The sequence below is a fragment of the Bombus vosnesenskii genome, unplaced genomic scaffold (assembly GCF_011952255.1).
Source record: "Bombus vosnesenskii isolate JDL3184/JDL3185 unplaced genomic scaffold, Bvos_JDL3184-5_v1.1 scf7180000013352, whole genome shotgun sequence".
NCBI classification, from domain to species: domain Eukaryota; kingdom Metazoa; phylum Arthropoda; class Insecta; order Hymenoptera; family Apidae; genus Bombus; species Bombus vosnesenskii.
Window position 1 is genome coordinate 1,847,187 of NW_022882988.1, and position 16,436 is coordinate 1,863,622.

The window sequence follows — 16,436 nt, forward strand, 5'->3', positions numbered from 1 at the left end:
TTAAAGTCTAATTGCATATGAGAATTAGCGATTATCATGTCGTTAACAGAGAAATTTGTTTATTCAAAACACCTTAATTCAAAATAACATCAAAAACGTATAAAGTACACATTGAGCAACAAGGGTGTAAAACGAAGAAGATCGTCTTCAATTATCCTTCTTATATCTCTGAGAAGACTCTTCCATAGAACTGAGCCATAATTCTAAATCCTTGGTCAACGCGGGCCGTTGCGCGTTTGGTTCAATTTCAGCGATTATTTCTGTAACTGGAATCTTCAAACCTGTGACAGTTTGTCTGCTAAGAACAACTGCACGTACGAAGTTGTCCGTCAAACTAATGAACTCGTGTTCCAGATAGAAGTGCTTATCTTCCCAATATATTAGCTGCGAAATTAAAACAGGTTTTTCATTTCATGACATATAATTATATGTATATTAATATACAAATTAAGGCTAATTATATTATGTTATATTGTATTATATTTTTCTAACCTTCGTGGTAACTTTATAAGGCGTAAAAATGGGAATGGCTCGACGATACCGAGTCGACGAAGCTCCTTGCACTGCACCTCCGCCTCTTTTTGCAATGGTTGCGTAAATTCCACTGCGATCGTAATAGTGGAAACGTGCGAAGTCCAGTTCACGAAGGTATCTGGCATTATTCATGTGCTTCAAAAACAAATCCACATCTTGTGTTGTACATATACCTAGAGAAATGAAGAAAAAATTCAATCTGTTCTCTTTTAATTTTTATCGATAAAAAAACCATTTACATACTTGTCAATCTATTCATTTGAATATATGTATGCAATTTTATATTTTTACATATTACCTAACTACAATGTATATGCTTGTTACACATCATTATTTATTATATCATTATTTTATTATAATCTTTACGAATTACTCGTATCAGTGTTTATTTAATCGGATTTGGCGTTTCGTGTAAGTATAATTATATATATATATATATATATATATATATACATATATATATATATATATATATGTGATAATAGGTATATATATGGTATATATATGTAATAATATATATATAAATATAGATTATATATATAATTATATATTATATATAATATATATATTATATAATATATACATAATTATATATGTATATATATATATATAATTTATACGTATTCTGCATAGGCATGAAATAAAGAATATCTGAATTTTCGAGTATGAAAAATGTATGATCAGTCATACTTGAAAAATGCTTGCCTTTAAATTCTTTTAAAATGGTGGGGGTCCCGCTTTACATTCACCAAAGATCAGTCATTGACGCAATTTCCATTGTTTTTATTACACGTCATGATTGTACCTACTGAACACGTGATCAAACGCGCGTGTATCCATGCTTATTGATACATTGCATTTCATATAAAATACAAGTATTTCATCAAATGAATATTATCCCGTATCTTATCTTGTATATTGTAATGGCCAATGAAACACTTATTGTTATATCATCGATTTCACCACAAATCGATACCAATAATAATCCAAAGAAAAATATTCATTACTAAAGGATGTACTTCTAAATAGATCGAATACAAAAATTAAATATAAAGAACAAAATAGTCGCGAAAATACTATCATAACCTATAACTTATTTATCATAATCCGTAGTAGCATCATAAAACTGTTGAAACTAGGATATATAACCGATGGAAAAGATGTTATGATTATTACCATAGATAGTAGTAGTATCGAAAATCTTCTTTTTCTTCTGTAACAGCCTGCTCGAACCTAACGTAAACAAGATCCTGAGGAAATAATTTACGTCAAAGAGCATGTAGAGAACAAGTAAGATCGTGACGAGGCAGGCGCACACCATTTTTCTATAATGCTTCCGGAAGACGAGACGTGAAAGGAGAACAAACAGCTCTTGACGTTCACAAAGCCACAGTCCAAGCAAGACTGCGTGCGGTTACCATGAAATTCCAAACTGCGAGGTCGCTTCTTACACTGTAACCGGTTCCTCATTCTATGACGTTTCGTTGTAATCGGGACGGTGCTTGTTCGTCGCATGTACAGAAGCATTCCACGCGGTCAAAGACGATAACGAACGCCCAATATTTCGAAGATTATGATATTCTGTCCTCTTTTATTATAGTGATTTTATAATTGTGAACAGATGACAACTCGATGGCTCGTTGTGAGAATTTGATCGATCAATTGTTGATGATCGTAGCAAATGAATAAATAGGTGAGTCAATGAATCAACGATTAATATGATTTAAGAGACTATGCATATATATCAACAATTCTTATATAAACTATATACAAACTGAATTAACTGGTGTGGATGGAAATGAATATTCTTTGGCTGCACTAGTCAGCATAATCTTCATAAAAATGATGCCGCGTTTAATTCAGAAAACCGAGTAGATACGATTTCTAAAAATATATATGCTATTCTTTTTATATATCATTATATCATTGCTCGGACGCATTAGCCGTGAACGTGTGAATGCCTTAACTATTTATGATATGAAAATTAAGTACACAAAGTCGTGAACTTTACGTGAAATATTCAACGCGACATGCATGCATTGCGTGACCTCTTTTTTAAATTACAAAATTTTCGATTCAACTTCCGTTGCCAAATTCTTGTATCGTCAACAATTACTATATCGTTTCGATCGAAATCGTTCTGAACAATAAAGAAGAAAATAATATGTGCTTTCCAACGAAGAAACATTGGCCATCTAAGGAATATTTATTCTTACTCCTGGGTAATGGTATTTTCAACGACATGATCCAACATAGTATTATGTGACAAAAATGACATTATTATCATCTAGAATTATAATAACGTTTTCACGCATAGTACGTGCACAATGCTATTTAGCTGTTAGAGACTCGCTACGTCATCGGCTACTTAATAACCATACTACGGATACCAATTTATTTCGAAATTCAAATGGGATATACTTTATGGATTCACCCATGCAAATGGCGTCGGTAATAAGGATTGTATATAAGGATTTCAACAAATCGATCATATGCGAGCCGCTTACAACTAACTCGCAATTTCGCGGGCATTCTATATATTACTAAAAACATAATAATAACAAGCAAGTGAAATTTATAATAGAATCACAACGAACTGATATATGGCAAACACGGTAACCATATCGATAAGCGAATGTCACAGTCTGAGTGCTCGACAATCGCAGGCGCGCGAATATCCACCATGATTTATGTGAAGGCACCTGTAATACGTTATAGAGGTATAAACATTCGCCGCTTAACGCGCTTGTAAATATATTGTTGTTCTATCTCTACCATCCTGCAGCAAAGCAGCTCCTCGGGAGAATTCTACATTGTTTTATCGTGGAAATCATTACCGGCGCCAGTCGCTAATTTATATATATATATATATTTTTTTATATACATACATATATATTTATATATACATACATATATATTTATATACATACGTATATATATATACATGTATAATATATATTATAATAAAAAATGTAAATAACACCACGCGTCTCGCGATTACTTTCAACGGAGAATATTTAACAAACGGTGCTCTCTTTAATTTCGGAAGCTCCTTTGAAGTGGATGTAATCGATCTACAATCTGTGACCTTATCCTTCTAGCAATCCGTTCCACGGTTGCTAGTAAGACTTTTGGTAAATTATTCTCAAAGTCATTGAATTCATTGGCATATCAAACGGTTTGTTAGCAAGTTCCTCCCCGCACGCATGAGGAATTTAAACACATCTTGTCCGATAGTCACGTATATACCATTGCCTAGTAAAATAATTTCCGCGTCTCTGTTTGGCCTTTGTACTGTAGATTTCTGTTTCTCATCGATCCGAAAGAGTTTCTTTTTTCTTTGGCATTGGATACATATATACGATTACGCATCCGAATTACGTTGCAAATAACGCTGAGCCAATTTTTAGGTAGACAAGCATCAACTTTTAAGCTGCCCGATCATTCACCTCAATTCTCAACCGAACCATCGGGAATGCAATCGATAAAAGCTTCAAACTTAACTCGTAATTTGTTCACCAAAAAAATTGATTCGACGTTATCACGCGCGTCGTTCGAACAAGAAAGTAACTACTGGAAGATTCCATGAATGCGTTCACGACCAACGAAAGCTGGCATCGATCGAATCTTCGACCTTACACGGTCGTAGTCGAATAGACGGAAGTGGACACGGCGCCATTTGCGGAGGACGCCGTATCCTCCTTTTGTCAGCAATTCGTCGTTGCTGCTGAGCTCTGACGAAGCATCGCCGAAGAAATTTCGTTACTTTCCAACCACCTGGCGACTTCCGGTGGCATCTGCGGTCGGACATGAGGTATCTATAACATGCATGTTAATTAATATATATATTTGCACTCCAGACAAATTATTTAGATTAATGTAATCAATTGTAATTACTCTTTCAGAGATTTTAGGTTTTCTTATTTATAATGAAGGAGAAACTGAAAATTCGTTAAAAAGTGTAGAAAATTTTACCTGAGTTACACCCGCCTCCACGTTACCGTTCTGCTTGACGCCTCGTTCCATAAGGGAACCGATCACAGCCTCGGCGCTACAATCCAAAAGCCTTTGTCTGCACATCGCGATGGCCCTGACGAATCCGTCGCTAGGAGTGATGAACCGATGTTCCATGAATACGGACTTCTCATCCCAATATATTATCTGCAAGGATACATGCCACGAAAACATCGAATAGTTAAATAGGCAAAGTTACTTGTAACAACCTTATGGGCGCAATTAACTCTTCTCCTTTATAATGGAAAAGTGTAACCGGTTTTGATTTGATATTCCACTTGCACCATGATAAAAGTGATAGCGAGAATACATTTTGGATACAATGCGTCATATGATCATCGGAGTGCATACAAAACTATAGTGGCGAACACTTGGACAGCTTCGACTCTCTAAAATAGTACCAGCAACGATTTGCACACTAAGTGTCAACAAGTTCGTTTCCTTCTCGGTCTTATCGGTTTTCCTAGAAGTTACCGAGAACAAATGTTGATAATCGACCGGATACCGAGATCTCTGTGTCGAAGAATCGTAAAAGTTTTCTATGGTTTCTCAAGTCGATCAGACAGAGAACAACGAACGTGACTGTGTAATACGATTTTACGTGATCAAACTCACATACCTTAGAAGTTATTTTGTAGATGGACAGAGGTTTCAGGAAGCGGCGATAACGAATGGTCGACGCTCCTTGTACGACACCCGATCCTTGCGAACAGATCTCGCGATAGAGGCTGGTCCTTTCGTAAAAATCCGCCCTGGCGAAATCGATCTCGCGAAGATATCTCGCATTGTTCATGTGATAAAGTAATGTGTCCACGTCCGTTGTCGTGCAAATACCTGCGAAAAGTAAACTAATACAACTAGAAAAGTAAATTAGTACAGCCGCGAGAGTAAATAGAATGAGATAAACGATGATTATTCTTTTATTATGTATGTTTCAAAGACCAAAAGGTTAAAGTTGAAGTTAAATAGCAATTTTCGAAGGTTGGTGTCATGAATTGTATTTGACACACAATTGCGAAACGTACGTTGCGATTTTCCATGACGGTCAAGAGAATTAAAGATGCGTGATTTCAGCCGAATAATAACTAACCGCAATCGCATATCGTGCCTCCGATTAAAAGAATACTCGAGAAAACTTTTCTGATTTAACTAATACGATTAAAAACAAATACTTAGAGGTTTAAGAAGATAAGATGAAAGATATGGAACAGAGAATGATGAAAAAGTTGTTTGAGTCGAGTTGCTGCAAGGACAGATAAATAAAAGATCAGTATTTGCTGGAATATAATAAGCATATTAAGTATCCCGAGAGTTTAATATTCTTTGTTTGTCCCACGTGTCATGTAAGTCTTGATAAAAGTGTATGTTCTTTCGTAGGTAATTTCTGGAATTCAGACCACCGTGTATAGGATGAGAACGCCACTGACAGAAAAGACGCATACTGATAAAACACGTTGCAAAATTTACGTCGTTTACATTTCGATCTGTTGGTCCAGCTTTGTAGAATTTCGCAGCACAGTACTGCACAATCAATACTCGTACGGATTTGCGACACGAGCAACCGACCGGCCAACTGATCGCGCATGGTAGGTCAAGGTTTACGCGAATGAGCCCAAGATAAGTCAGTAAATTGTAAGGATTCTGGACTTACGTAGCCACAAAGATCCATGAAATGCATTTTCATGGAATCTCTATATTCTTAAATAACGTTTCGGTTACGTCCTATCGATAATACTAGCTTGAACGAGGCAGCATTATACACGATTTAACATCAAATCGTTAATCATCGTTATTTCTAATCTCATTCAGGGTTAAGCAGCCAACGTACCGTAAACGGTGGTCTCATCGAGGATATGAACCTTCTTCTTGCAGAAACGTGCAAGGAACACGGTCAAGCACATACGCAAGAAATAGTGAACTTCTACTAGGTTATAGAGCAGCACGATAGCTCCAAATACACCAGCCAACACCCAGCAGGTTATCATCATGATTAAGTTTGCGATTCGCACGTCCTCAAATTCGAACAGGAGTATGATCCCCGCGTGGTCAGGCTTTGGAATTCCTCCACCGTCGGGAAGCCACACTCCACTTTATCGATTCGTCGTCGATTCTGACTGCGTTTCCTGGCTCGCTTCTCGCCGATGAAAAGCCAAGTTGCTCGATTAGCATGTCAAAGGATCGTAGGTGAATCGACGCACCATGACGATCAACCTTAGTTCCAAATATATCGGTACATGCCGGACGACCATTGAACGCATCAAGAGATAATGCAGCCCGTGTCCGGCGTTCTTTTATATACGAAGCACTCGGACCTGAAATGCCAGAAACATTACCATTTAAATACTCAGACAAAAAGTATCGAGTGTCACATTTCCATGGAGTGCGTTTCTCATTGTAATCGTGCACATGGAATATTCCACTCGAGTCGTGCTAGGATGCAAATGTTCAATAATAAGAGACAAAAACAAGACAGTGATTTGTTTATCTCCTTCTTGACAACGATCACTCTGCGGAAGAACTCGGCAGGCGAAGCACTTTGTAAACTAACAAAGTAATAAAATGTCCGAAATGTGCACTCACTAATTAATAGTGTAAATATTGGGAATACGCGTTTGGTATGATCACGCGATGCTTTCCTGCCAAGTGGCAGGGGATCGTTGACGAATAAGCAGCACATCAAAAATAGGCATCCGATGAACCGCGCGCGTCTTGCAACGTTGCTGATCGTTGTACGCCGATGAATAAACGGAACGGTGACGAATCGCAACCGTGCAACAACGACACCATGTCGATGTAACGTTTAAACGTAGAATTTCTGGTAGTACGAATATACCGTGGAGACAATTCAAAATTCCCAGCGAAAGCTACTTTCGATACTTTCCCCTTCGAGAGGTTGTACGATTGTCACGCGAAGCACGTTTTCATTGGCCGCGTTCTTCCAAAATATTGTCCCGAAACGTCGGTCTTCTCCGTCGAGGTTCGCAATGCGTCATTGCGGTATTGCTTCTTCCGAAATCGAAGGTGTTTTCTCAATTGATGATGGTTCTTCTATATCACAAGATTCTTATTATTCAGATCGGTGTTTAAGCTTCCGACGTTTAAGCGCTCACTAGCTTTCGTATCGATGCTCGCTTCGACCTACCTAGCGGCAGTCTGTCAGGTGGAATCGCCGCGGACGCCCGATGACTGTCCTGTGCCTGACTATTCACGGCAACACGAATCTGCACATGCTTGTCTACTTATACACGCACGCACACAAGGAACACACGTACACAAGTACAGAGCTAAGGAGTATGCGTTCGAGTCGACGACATCTCACAAACTGCTGATCAACGCGTTCCCGGGTTCGATGTCGTCGTCGGCGTCACAGGCGCCGGAACGTCCCTTTCCAGAAGTCGCATCTGCGCCGAGGACTTCCAACCATGATGCTGGTTCCTAGTGGGAGGCGACACCTCGTTGCGCGTTGACGTCAAAATCCTTGGCGCTTTTCTTAATGGCAAACCGAAGTACAAGTGTGTGTTATGCCAGGATGACGCTAATCTTGCCATTTTGAACGCCTCTGCTTTTACAGGGAGTAAAATATAAATTTGAAAATCATAGCGTAAACTGGTTTCTTTGAAACGGTTCTTCTTCACAATTAATTCAAATAGATTGAAATCTTCAGTTTTGAAAGCGAAAAGAAATTATAAGGTTCTATATAGTGGATTTTGAAGAAAACAGGTACAAAGTAACAAGGAAATTGTCTGAAATATACAATATCCTTGAACTTTGACAGTCTTACAACTCGCTGATTAAGGAGATAAGCGAGGTTTTCTGATATATTTATTGCTAAATCATATTGATTATATCTATGTAAAAAAAGAACGAAGCGTATCGACGCAATTTTCCCAATATCTATATTAATAAAGTATAATAATTATAGGACACTAAGGGACAAATATAATGCTAAATCATCACGATCTATCTAGAATAATGAATCTTCCTCCTTTTTTTCTCGTTTCTATGAATTAAAAACTCACCTAAAATTTGTTTATTAATATGGCACAAAAGTGTATACAATATAAGTATGTATCGACGTCACCGTCGAATGTAATTATGAATATACTATAATTTATGACATATTAAAATCACGGATAATTCAAACGATGACTTCCACCATGAATCTTCCTTTTGTAGCATTTTATGTTTTATTTACTTTCTTCGTCAAAAGATCACTCCTAAATAGAATTTTTAATCTTTCATATGTAAATCTTTTTCTGCTATTCTTTTTTTTTTTAGTAAATTTCTTAAGGAATATAAAGAGTTCGTTTCTCTACCTTGTGTGACCTCGTCTTACGAAATCAACGTATGCCAACTATATGTAATTGATACGGGAAAAAGAACAAGCAAAGCTTCGTCAAACGTTGTTTGAAGGCGGGGCATGCACAAGCAATATGATGTTACGTCGAAAAGGTGGTGGTCAGGAAACGCTTTCCTGCTGATGTTTTATGGAAAACGCGTGATCCACGAACGAACAATCACGAAATCGGCACGAATCATGAGCTAATCAATAAATATCTCACGTACGACGTGGGAATTTCAGACGTCGTAAAATTTCTATTAGCCTACCAGAAGCTTCATAGAACCATTACATTACATTCTAAACTATGTTCGCAATGGGACGACGAAAAGCAACTCGCGAAGAAAATAAAGTGTAGTTCTCTTCTTCTTTTGTAATGTCAAGTTAACATATATGTGTATCAAAGCAATTATTATCATGTTTATTCTAAAAAAAATCATTTGTACAATAATGTTCTGTTTGATATTCTGCTTAACGAAAAATATAGAAAAGAATAAATACATGTAATTTTCATGCTATAGTATTCTTCGATTTTCAGATATTACTAGCTAGAAAAAAATTCAGTAACAAATGGTTTATCCCCACTCCCGTACCGAGTTAGAGGTAGATCGTATGGAATAGGGAAAACTGGAACACCAGCTTCTTCTTTTTTGATAGGAAACGTAGTTGATCCAGTCTGTAAAAAGATGATGTATACTTGAAACGTGTATAAAGGATATATAAATAAGAATACGTTTACGTACAACGAAGTGCGGAATAAATATAACGCCTGCTTCGTAATTCAAAATATGATGGGAGTCCTTTCTGACCATTCCCCATGCGGCTTTACTTAAATTAGCACTAGTAAGAACGAACCAAGGAATCTTTTCTAAATTAGGCGAAATTCTTGTGTATGTTTTTATATGAGGTATTGCTTTATCTCTAGCGGTTCGTGTAGCTTTCCACTGGCTGAAATATTTTATATGTACAGTATGTACATATATAAATAGAAATATATAAATAAAAATTAAGAACTTACTACATATAGGATTCTACCCATTCTTGTTTAGAATGTGTTTGAATACTGTATGGCAAACAACAAGATCCAACTTGACAATCAAAACTTTGTTTGTAATTGTTTAAAGATGGATAAATGAACCGAAAGTTCGGGCAGCTCTTCAAACCTGGTGGATTTTCCTTTGACATCGAAGATATTATCTCCTTCTGAATCCAACTTTCATAATTAGGACCTAAGCTACCAATACTTGAACTCTGAGCAACTAATGTCCACTGTGGTGCATCAGGAGGTAGTTTCGCATGTTTAGAAAGAACGTGACCTAATTTTCTATAACCCCAATAATCATATTCCACACCTGTGTGTCTCCCAGGAACAGATGCCACAAAGAATACATTTACTGAAGAAAAATTTGCTCTTTTCACAGCAGAAATCCATTCTGTTAAAGCTGGTTGTTCATATTTGTGCAAGTAACGTTCTAAATCCCTCTTGAATCCTGTTGGTGATTCTCCATCACTGGGGTTTGCAGATTCCGCCAGCAGTGGAAGATGTGGCGATATCCAAACTCTGATCAACAACATTGAAGCAACTGTTTATCGATTAAAACAACTCTTCTTCTTAAAACAAGCACAAAATGACTTCTAAAATTATTTAACCAACCCTTGTGTTCTATTCTCCCAATCATCCGAATATAGATTTGCGGTGGAAACCACAACCCGTATTCCATCATCTTTGTATTTCAGGATCATGACTTTAGTATGATGACAACCAAACTTTGTTGGCATCCACACAGGTATCATAGTGATATTCAAGCTTAATTTTTCTTCATCCACTCTTGTTCCAAATAAAATAGACATATCTGTGCGTTGTCCAGCCAATAAATATTGCAAACATAACCACCCAACATCAACCATAAAATTAATATGCAAACTTTTTACAATTTCCCCTAAACTAATGTCTAAGATCTCAGGAAATGTTATAGAAAATTGTTGATTATATGTTTCTTTTGATTTTTGGATTCTTGTAAGAAATAAGTGATATGGAGCTGATAAGGCATATTTCATACCAAAATTTCCTGGTTCTACCACGGATACTTCAAATCCTTGTTGTTTCATCATTTTAATTGCTCTCTCTCTGACTTCGCTCCTAGATTTTATAGAATTGCATAATTCAAATCTTTCTATCAAAGATGTGCCTTTCGAAACACTAGAACTTTCCATATTTTCTGAACTATTATTTGTATCTTGACCACACTCTTGTACCTGTCTAGTATGATTTAACTTTGATTTCTTCCTTTCCTTATCATTGTCACCAAAGATACTACTATCTCTCTTTTTATCTTGCGAGCTAGATTTATGCATAGATTTTTCGGTTATCTTCAGATTATCCAATTCTTCCTTCATTTTGGAAACTTTTCTCTGATTATCTTTTTCATTAGAAGACATAAAAAGTGCCTCTGCTTCTTCATCCATATTTTTCAACTTATTTTCTCTTCTCTGAATCGTTAGTTGTTTATGTTTTTCCACTTTATCCTTTAAAGTTTCAGAAACTGTTTTTCCGTTAGTGACTTTTGGACTCTCAGCATTTATTTTGGAGTTTGATGCTATGTTTGAAGAACTGCTTCCATCACTATTTCTGTTTTTTCTTAATACAATCTGCAAGATCTTTAATTGGTCTTTCAAAAGACAACGATCAGAACACTCAAAATTAAGTTCCTCGGGAATTCGTATTTCGCCTTCTAACTGATTTACTACAATTTTTTCCACTGAAACAGATCATATGTTTTTCTTCGATCACGGTTGAATACTTAAGATAAGACTGACAAGAAACATATGAAACTTACAGTGTGGATGTGACATCTCGTTGAAATGAATTGGATTCTTGCGATAGCATTTTTCCATGTAAGGGCATTGCTTCTTGACTGAAACTTGCACAAAACAGTGCAACTTTTTAAATTGCACGAAATTAAATCTTAACCTTAAAACCAGTTGATGTATGCTTACCATTGTTCATAAAACTTGTAGCCATTTCGTGATATTATTTAGTTTGCAAAGATGATAGTACGAAGAAGTTATCCTTTAAATGTTATATAAAACAATAACGCGTAATACTATCACAATTTGTTCCGTATCCGACCAACTTCTATTTCAAATTATTGACGAGAACGAGCAGATGGCACTGTAATCGACATGGCGTAAGTGTAGTTCGAATTGAAATTAGTTTCGATCTAAACTTCTTCACGTCGGCGCGTCTTAAAAACGTGGTTTTAAAAACATGTGAAAGTCAACGTAAAACCATATAAATTGTCAACATTACTCACTTAAATTACATTCACTAGTTTATACCAGGATGAGACGACACGAATATTTAGTATTATTTAATTAATCCTCATTGTTAAATAATGATATGCCATATGAACTTCAATGGGCGCCAATTTCATTAATCAAGATGGAAGACATACAACACGATGTACAATATTCAACACAATCGCTGATTGACAATATTTCATACGATCGATCTGTAATCTGCTGTAAGATATTTCCAAACATCATCGAACAAAGGGATAAGGAACGAGAAAGGTAATTTAATAAACTCATTTAGTATCAATATAAAGTTAAGATATTAATAACATCGATATAAAGTACAACAAAATGAATCGTTGTTGGAAAGCGATTTACATCGATGCAATTAATACGTCTCAAACGCGACATTGAGAAATAGCATCTTAAATGCGATACGAAATGTTAGAAAGCGAGTCTCAATAAAACGATCGAAGGAAAGCAAGTGGTGAAGGAGAACGAAAGACGTAGTAGACGGGGGACGATTAACAACGTCTCGACGCGTAACACCGCGTCCTTAACCGATGCAGCGTCGAGCACCAGAGTTAAGTTTCAACGAGGAAACTTACCGACCGCATCTCAGCGGCGCTCGACGCTCGGCGAGCGCCCCTTAGAAACAAATTGCGAAGACGAATTTCCATTTTTCCCAAGAACAATTAATAGCCGCGGAAAGAATCGGGATAGCGGTCTTAAAAATCGGTCCGCTTAATATGTATGCGCATAATTTACAGGGCGCCACTGGTATTGGAATGATTAAATTAAAGTCGCCGCCAGGGGGTGGAATGTTTTTCAACCGACGTCCCGCGCACAAAGATGATTTGTCTGGGGAAAATATTAAACAAAAACACGTCACTGGGGAAGCGTCGAAAAATTTGCATCGTTTGATTAAAAAATGGGAAAGTGGATATTTTAAAAACAGATCACGATAAAAGTAGATGATCTTCTCAAAAGAAGTTGGACTTTTTCAACAAATGTACTTATATACCTTGTCAAAAGTTCTTCAGATGAATTAACATTTAAACTTCAGTTCTAAACGTATCTATGTGATTAATAACAGCTTCTTTTACTTGAAGATATTAAAGAATAGTATACTTAATTTTTATTACAATTTTATTCAAAAAGATAGTATTTTTATCGAATATCTACCGTATATTGTACAAACTGTTAAAACACTCTAAATTAGTTGTATACTTTATCAAAGTAAATAGCTTATCCTTCGTTTCGAGTCGCTTACGTTTCGAGACGACGTTCACGGTGATAAATCGAATGAGCGAAATAGGAAACGTTTCCGACGTCAAAATACAAGCAATTCGTTCGTAAGTCACCAGGAAGACGAACAGGCAGCTCGGCGAAATTAACAGCTTGCTCCTTTAGTCGTAATTGTTTCTAGAAACGTTTGCTTCTTGGATTATGGCTCGATCAAGTGGAGAGTAATTGGAAGGCGCTTCGACGTCGAGAAGCCAACACTCACGTCGAATCGATTCCTCGTCGAACATTTTATATTCGTTAGACAGTACATTATTTCCAGTCAATACTTGCATGCGAATATCCTGACTTCTGTAACATGGATTCTTCTGAATATTTTGCGAAATTCTATTCCCAACACGGGAAACAGCACGTTCTTAAAAGCAGTGCAGGTGGAATTAACGAGTGAACGAACGAGGACAAGCTTATTCAGAAAATACGACGACGACTGTCGACCTTTTTTTAGGAGGAAAGAGCCAAGAAAGGAGCGGCAGGATAAGCGAAGATTGGATTATCTACCGTCAGATTCGATAGTTATCAAGTTCCAGTTGAAACTTGTTCACGATTCGTACGGCGCCGTGGCGGTGCAGCGAACTGAAGCTTTTTCCCTTGATTCTCCACTTTCTACTGCAATTTTCGTTTTATATATTTTTATATATTGTAATAATAAACGGCCATAGGTTTACCAAAAATACACATTCAAAGTAAAGATAGAAAAATAATAGAATAGAATAAAATAAAATACAATAATGTAATAAAGAATGAAATAAAACAGAAATTATACAATAAAGATACAATGAAATAAAAGAAGGCCGTGGATAGATATAGAAGTCGAAGCGAAAACCCGAGAGAAACCGTCAGTAAGTGTCCGAATAAGAATGAGATTAAATTTTTACAAATTAACCGTTGTAATGAAGTGCTTGAACGCGTGAACGGGAACCGGTTAAAAAATCAACCTTATTCGCAATATCATTGACGTAGTTACATATTATTGAAACGAGATCGGAAAACTTCAGATTCGTAATTTCACCTTCGTATCGTCACAACTTCGATGCAAATTATTAATCAAATATTTAACAATATTACGTGATAACAAGATACCTTCTCAGGGGTTAATAGCTAGCGAGAAACATCGATATATGTACGTACCCTCGTAAAAAACGCGGTGAAGCGCTAGTCATAGTCTTTATCGTCGGTCGTTCGGTTCTCACGCGCATCATTTTTATCCATTTTCTATTACGTTCGTTGAAAATGGACATCAAGAGACGAAGGGATAGTCTGCTTTAAAACTACCATGAAACACGCATCGAGACACGAACGAGTCTCGCGACGAGTGCGTCGAATGTACTTCGGTACCAATAAATAACAACACAACACCGTCGAATGTCACGCGGCAAAGGCAAGGGCGAACGACGGAGCAACCGAAAAGTGGTATCCGTCAGGCTTGCAGGATGTGGAGAGAGGGGTGGGAGAGACGCCGTGCGTCGAGACGCCTCGGTCCGCTCAGTCACCGCCCAGACCGCGCCGCGAACGATTCATCCGTCGTGACTTTCGCGTGTTCACGCCGGATCTCGTGTCAGTGACTTTCGTTGTCTTTTGATTGTCACTTAATCACCGTCTCTGTCTCGCGAATGAATCTTAACTCTCGGTACTCCGATATTGTACGTCTTAGCCACGTGTTGGCGCTTTATCGTCGATTTTCATTCAAAGATTGCGGCTACCGGTGGCCCCGGTTAGAACCGCGTTGATCCAGGCGTCGCGTGACCGTGTGATCTACCCGCGTCGAACAGTGATTCCCTCGCATCGATCACGTGAACTGCAGTGTAAGTTAGAAGTGGTGCCGTGGTGGAGTCGGCTGGAACGCATCCTGCGGAAAGCGGTTTCCTCTGGAGGCACTCAGAAAGCAATCAAGATCCATCGCTGCCCGGAAATGCCAGAAAGTCAAGGTCGCTTTATTTACACCGTTATACTACCGATTCGTCGTTAACAGTCGGTTTCGCGCGAGCCAAACGGAAGTCGCCTCGTGAATCATTCGTTATTTTCGATCGTGTTATTGTACGCTTGTTTACGCGCCCTTCCTATTGTACATTGAGAAACTTTTAAAGTAGTTGGATCGAAAGTCTATGATACGTTTAGTGTATTGGCCGTCGCAGCGACAGATTATCGTTGTTGTATTCTTTTTTTTTTTCCTTTTTTCTTTTTTCTCGAAACTCGAGGAACGACGAGGCAACTCTGAATGGTAACGTTGAGACCATAATGAATTGAATTCCACGATACGACGGAACTCGACATGGTACGGAAATTTTAACAAAATTATCATTCAGAGCATGAAAGACGTAGCGATTCGGTAGTGAGAACGTTCCTCTCAACCTCGGTATTGCTTGTCATTTTCGGATCATGCCGATGTCAAGTTTCGAAAACGCGGATACCCTTCATTTAGAATACGCAACAAATTGACGCGGGTTTCAAAAGTTTTAAAGTATAAAATTCGTAAGCAAGATTTATAACGAGAACGAAGTTTTCCGAAAGAAGAGAAAGTTTAAAATCCATCGTTGTTGCAACGTTGCAGTGAAAAGCTGCGCGGGTTTTCACAACGCACTTTGTAATTTCGAATCATTTCACCTCGAGAACTCGCGTCTGCTCGTTATCGATAAATCATCGATCACAAACAAAATTTTTAGACAAGTGATACCGTGAATTCTATTTCGCTCGAATAATTTACAAAATATCGAATGAACGATAAGAATGACTGCAGAATATATCGATACTTTCGTCCTACATTCTTCGGTTTTTCTTCATTTTAAACCTGTTCATTTTACGAACGAAAGTTTGACACGAGGAAGATACAAAAAAGGTCTATCGTGTTGATTGAACTGTTACGGTAAGGGGGATGACGGGCTAAAGTGATCGAATAACTTTAATTAATTTTGACCGGTTAGCAATGAAGTCTTGCCAAGGCTGTCCGGATCGT

General features: G+C 37.5%; 4 protein-coding genes and 1 long non-coding RNA gene across 14 annotated transcripts in view; 2 read left to right on the forward strand and 3 right to left on the reverse strand.

Moving 5' to 3' along the window:
* Window positions 1-39: 39 nt before the first annotated feature.
* LOC117236807 (protein THEM6) lies at window positions 40-2,022 on the reverse strand. The gene is made up of 3 exons (XM_033500095.1): window positions 1,711-2,022; window positions 493-707; window positions 40-384 (listed from the first exon to the last, which is right to left on the reverse strand). Exons 1-3 carry the CDS (start codon window positions 1,853-1,855, stop codon window positions 148-150), a joined length of 597 nt encoding a protein of 198 aa, XP_033355986.1. The 5' UTR covers window positions 1,856-2,022; the 3' UTR covers window positions 40-147.
* A 119-nt stretch (window positions 2,023-2,141) lies between these two features.
* On the forward strand, window positions 2,142-6,499 carry LOC117236810. Its single transcript, XR_004493908.1, has 5 exons — window positions 2,142-2,227; window positions 3,945-4,348; window positions 4,440-5,529; window positions 5,623-6,134; window positions 6,358-6,499. It is a non-coding gene; the product is annotated as an uncharacterized LOC117236810 (long non-coding RNA).
* Window positions 3,971-8,001, reverse strand: LOC117236806 (protein THEM6). Of its 3 annotated transcripts, none has more exons than XM_033500094.1 (5): window positions 7,691-8,001; window positions 6,377-6,860; window positions 5,168-5,382; window positions 4,510-4,695; window positions 3,971-4,352 (listed from the first exon to the last, which is right to left on the reverse strand). In XM_033500094.1, exons 2-5 carry the CDS (start codon window positions 6,534-6,536, stop codon window positions 4,242-4,244), a joined length of 672 nt encoding a protein of 223 aa, XP_033355985.1. In that variant the 5' UTR covers window positions 6,537-6,860; window positions 7,691-8,001; the 3' UTR covers window positions 3,971-4,241. The 3 variants fall into 3 exon arrangements, with proteins under 3 accessions (XP_033355985.1, XP_033355984.1, XP_033355983.1); XM_033500093.1 differs by having other exon boundaries at window positions 7,382-8,001; XM_033500092.1 differs by having other exon boundaries at window positions 7,129-8,001.
* A 1,284-nt stretch (window positions 8,002-9,285) lies between these two features.
* LOC117236802 (probable tyrosyl-DNA phosphodiesterase) lies at window positions 9,286-12,059 on the reverse strand. Its single transcript, XM_033500084.1, has 6 exons — window positions 11,885-12,059; window positions 11,725-11,808; window positions 10,542-11,646; window positions 9,906-10,448; window positions 9,631-9,835; window positions 9,286-9,563 (listed from the first exon to the last, which is right to left on the reverse strand). Exons 1-6 carry the CDS (start codon window positions 11,907-11,909, stop codon window positions 9,432-9,434), a joined length of 2,094 nt encoding a protein of 697 aa, XP_033355975.1. The 5' UTR covers window positions 11,910-12,059; the 3' UTR covers window positions 9,286-9,431.
* Window positions 12,060-12,441: 382 nt separating this feature from the next.
* The window catches only part of LOC117236799 (transient receptor potential-gamma protein), a 97,808-nt gene continuing 93,813 nt past the window's right edge, over window positions 12,442-16,436 (forward strand). For 4 of the 8 annotated variants that reach the window (XM_033500076.1, XM_033500070.1, XM_033500072.1 and 1 more), the window contains exon 1: window positions 15,442-15,758. Coding sequence is in view for 4 of the 8 variants with exons in the window: in XM_033500070.1 (XP_033355961.1) it covers window positions 15,756-15,758 (3 nt within the window). In the remaining 4 variants the exon portion in view is untranslated. Of the gene's footprint in view, window positions 12,461-14,732; window positions 15,412-15,440; window positions 15,759-16,436 lie in introns of those variants that run through there. The other 4 variants (XM_033500074.1, XM_033500075.1, XM_033500077.1 and 1 more) reach the window with 3 other exon arrangements.

Excerpts from the sequence above, each read along its gene's own strand:
- LOC117236807 (XM_033500095.1), bottom strand. The coding sequence starts at position 1,855 with ATGGTGTGCGCCTGCCTCGTCACGATCTTACTTGTTCTCTACATGCTC. Across the intron at positions 708-1,710 it reads CGATACTACTACTATCTATG|GTATATGTACAACACAAGAT; the intron begins GTAATAATCATA and ends TCATTTCTCTAG. Across the intron at positions 385-492 it reads CTTATAAAGTTACCACGAAG|CTAATATATTGGGAAGATAA; the intron begins GTTAGAAAAATA and ends TTAATTTCGCAG.
- LOC117236806 (XM_033500094.1), bottom strand. The coding sequence starts at position 6,536 with ATGATGATAACCTGCTGGGTGTTGGCTGGTGTATTTGGAGCTATCGTG. Across the intron at positions 5,383-6,376 it reads CGATGAGACCACCGTTTACG|GTATTTGCACGACAACGGAC; the intron begins GTACGTTGGCTG and ends TACTTTTCGCAG. Across the intron at positions 4,696-5,167 it reads TCTACAAAATAACTTCTAAG|ATAATATATTGGGATGAGAA; the intron begins GTATGTGAGTTT and ends GTATCCTTGCAG.
- LOC117236802 (XM_033500084.1), bottom strand. The coding sequence starts at position 11,909 with ATGGCTACAAGTTTTATGAACAATG. Across the intron at positions 11,809-11,884 it reads TACAAGTTTTATGAACAATG|TTTCAGTCAAGAAGCAATGC; the intron begins GTAAGCATACAT and ends GTTTTGTGCAAG. Across the intron at positions 9,564-9,630 it reads TATTTATTCCGCACTTCGTT|ACTGGATCAACTACGTTTCC; the intron begins GTACGTAAACGT and ends ATCTTTTTACAG.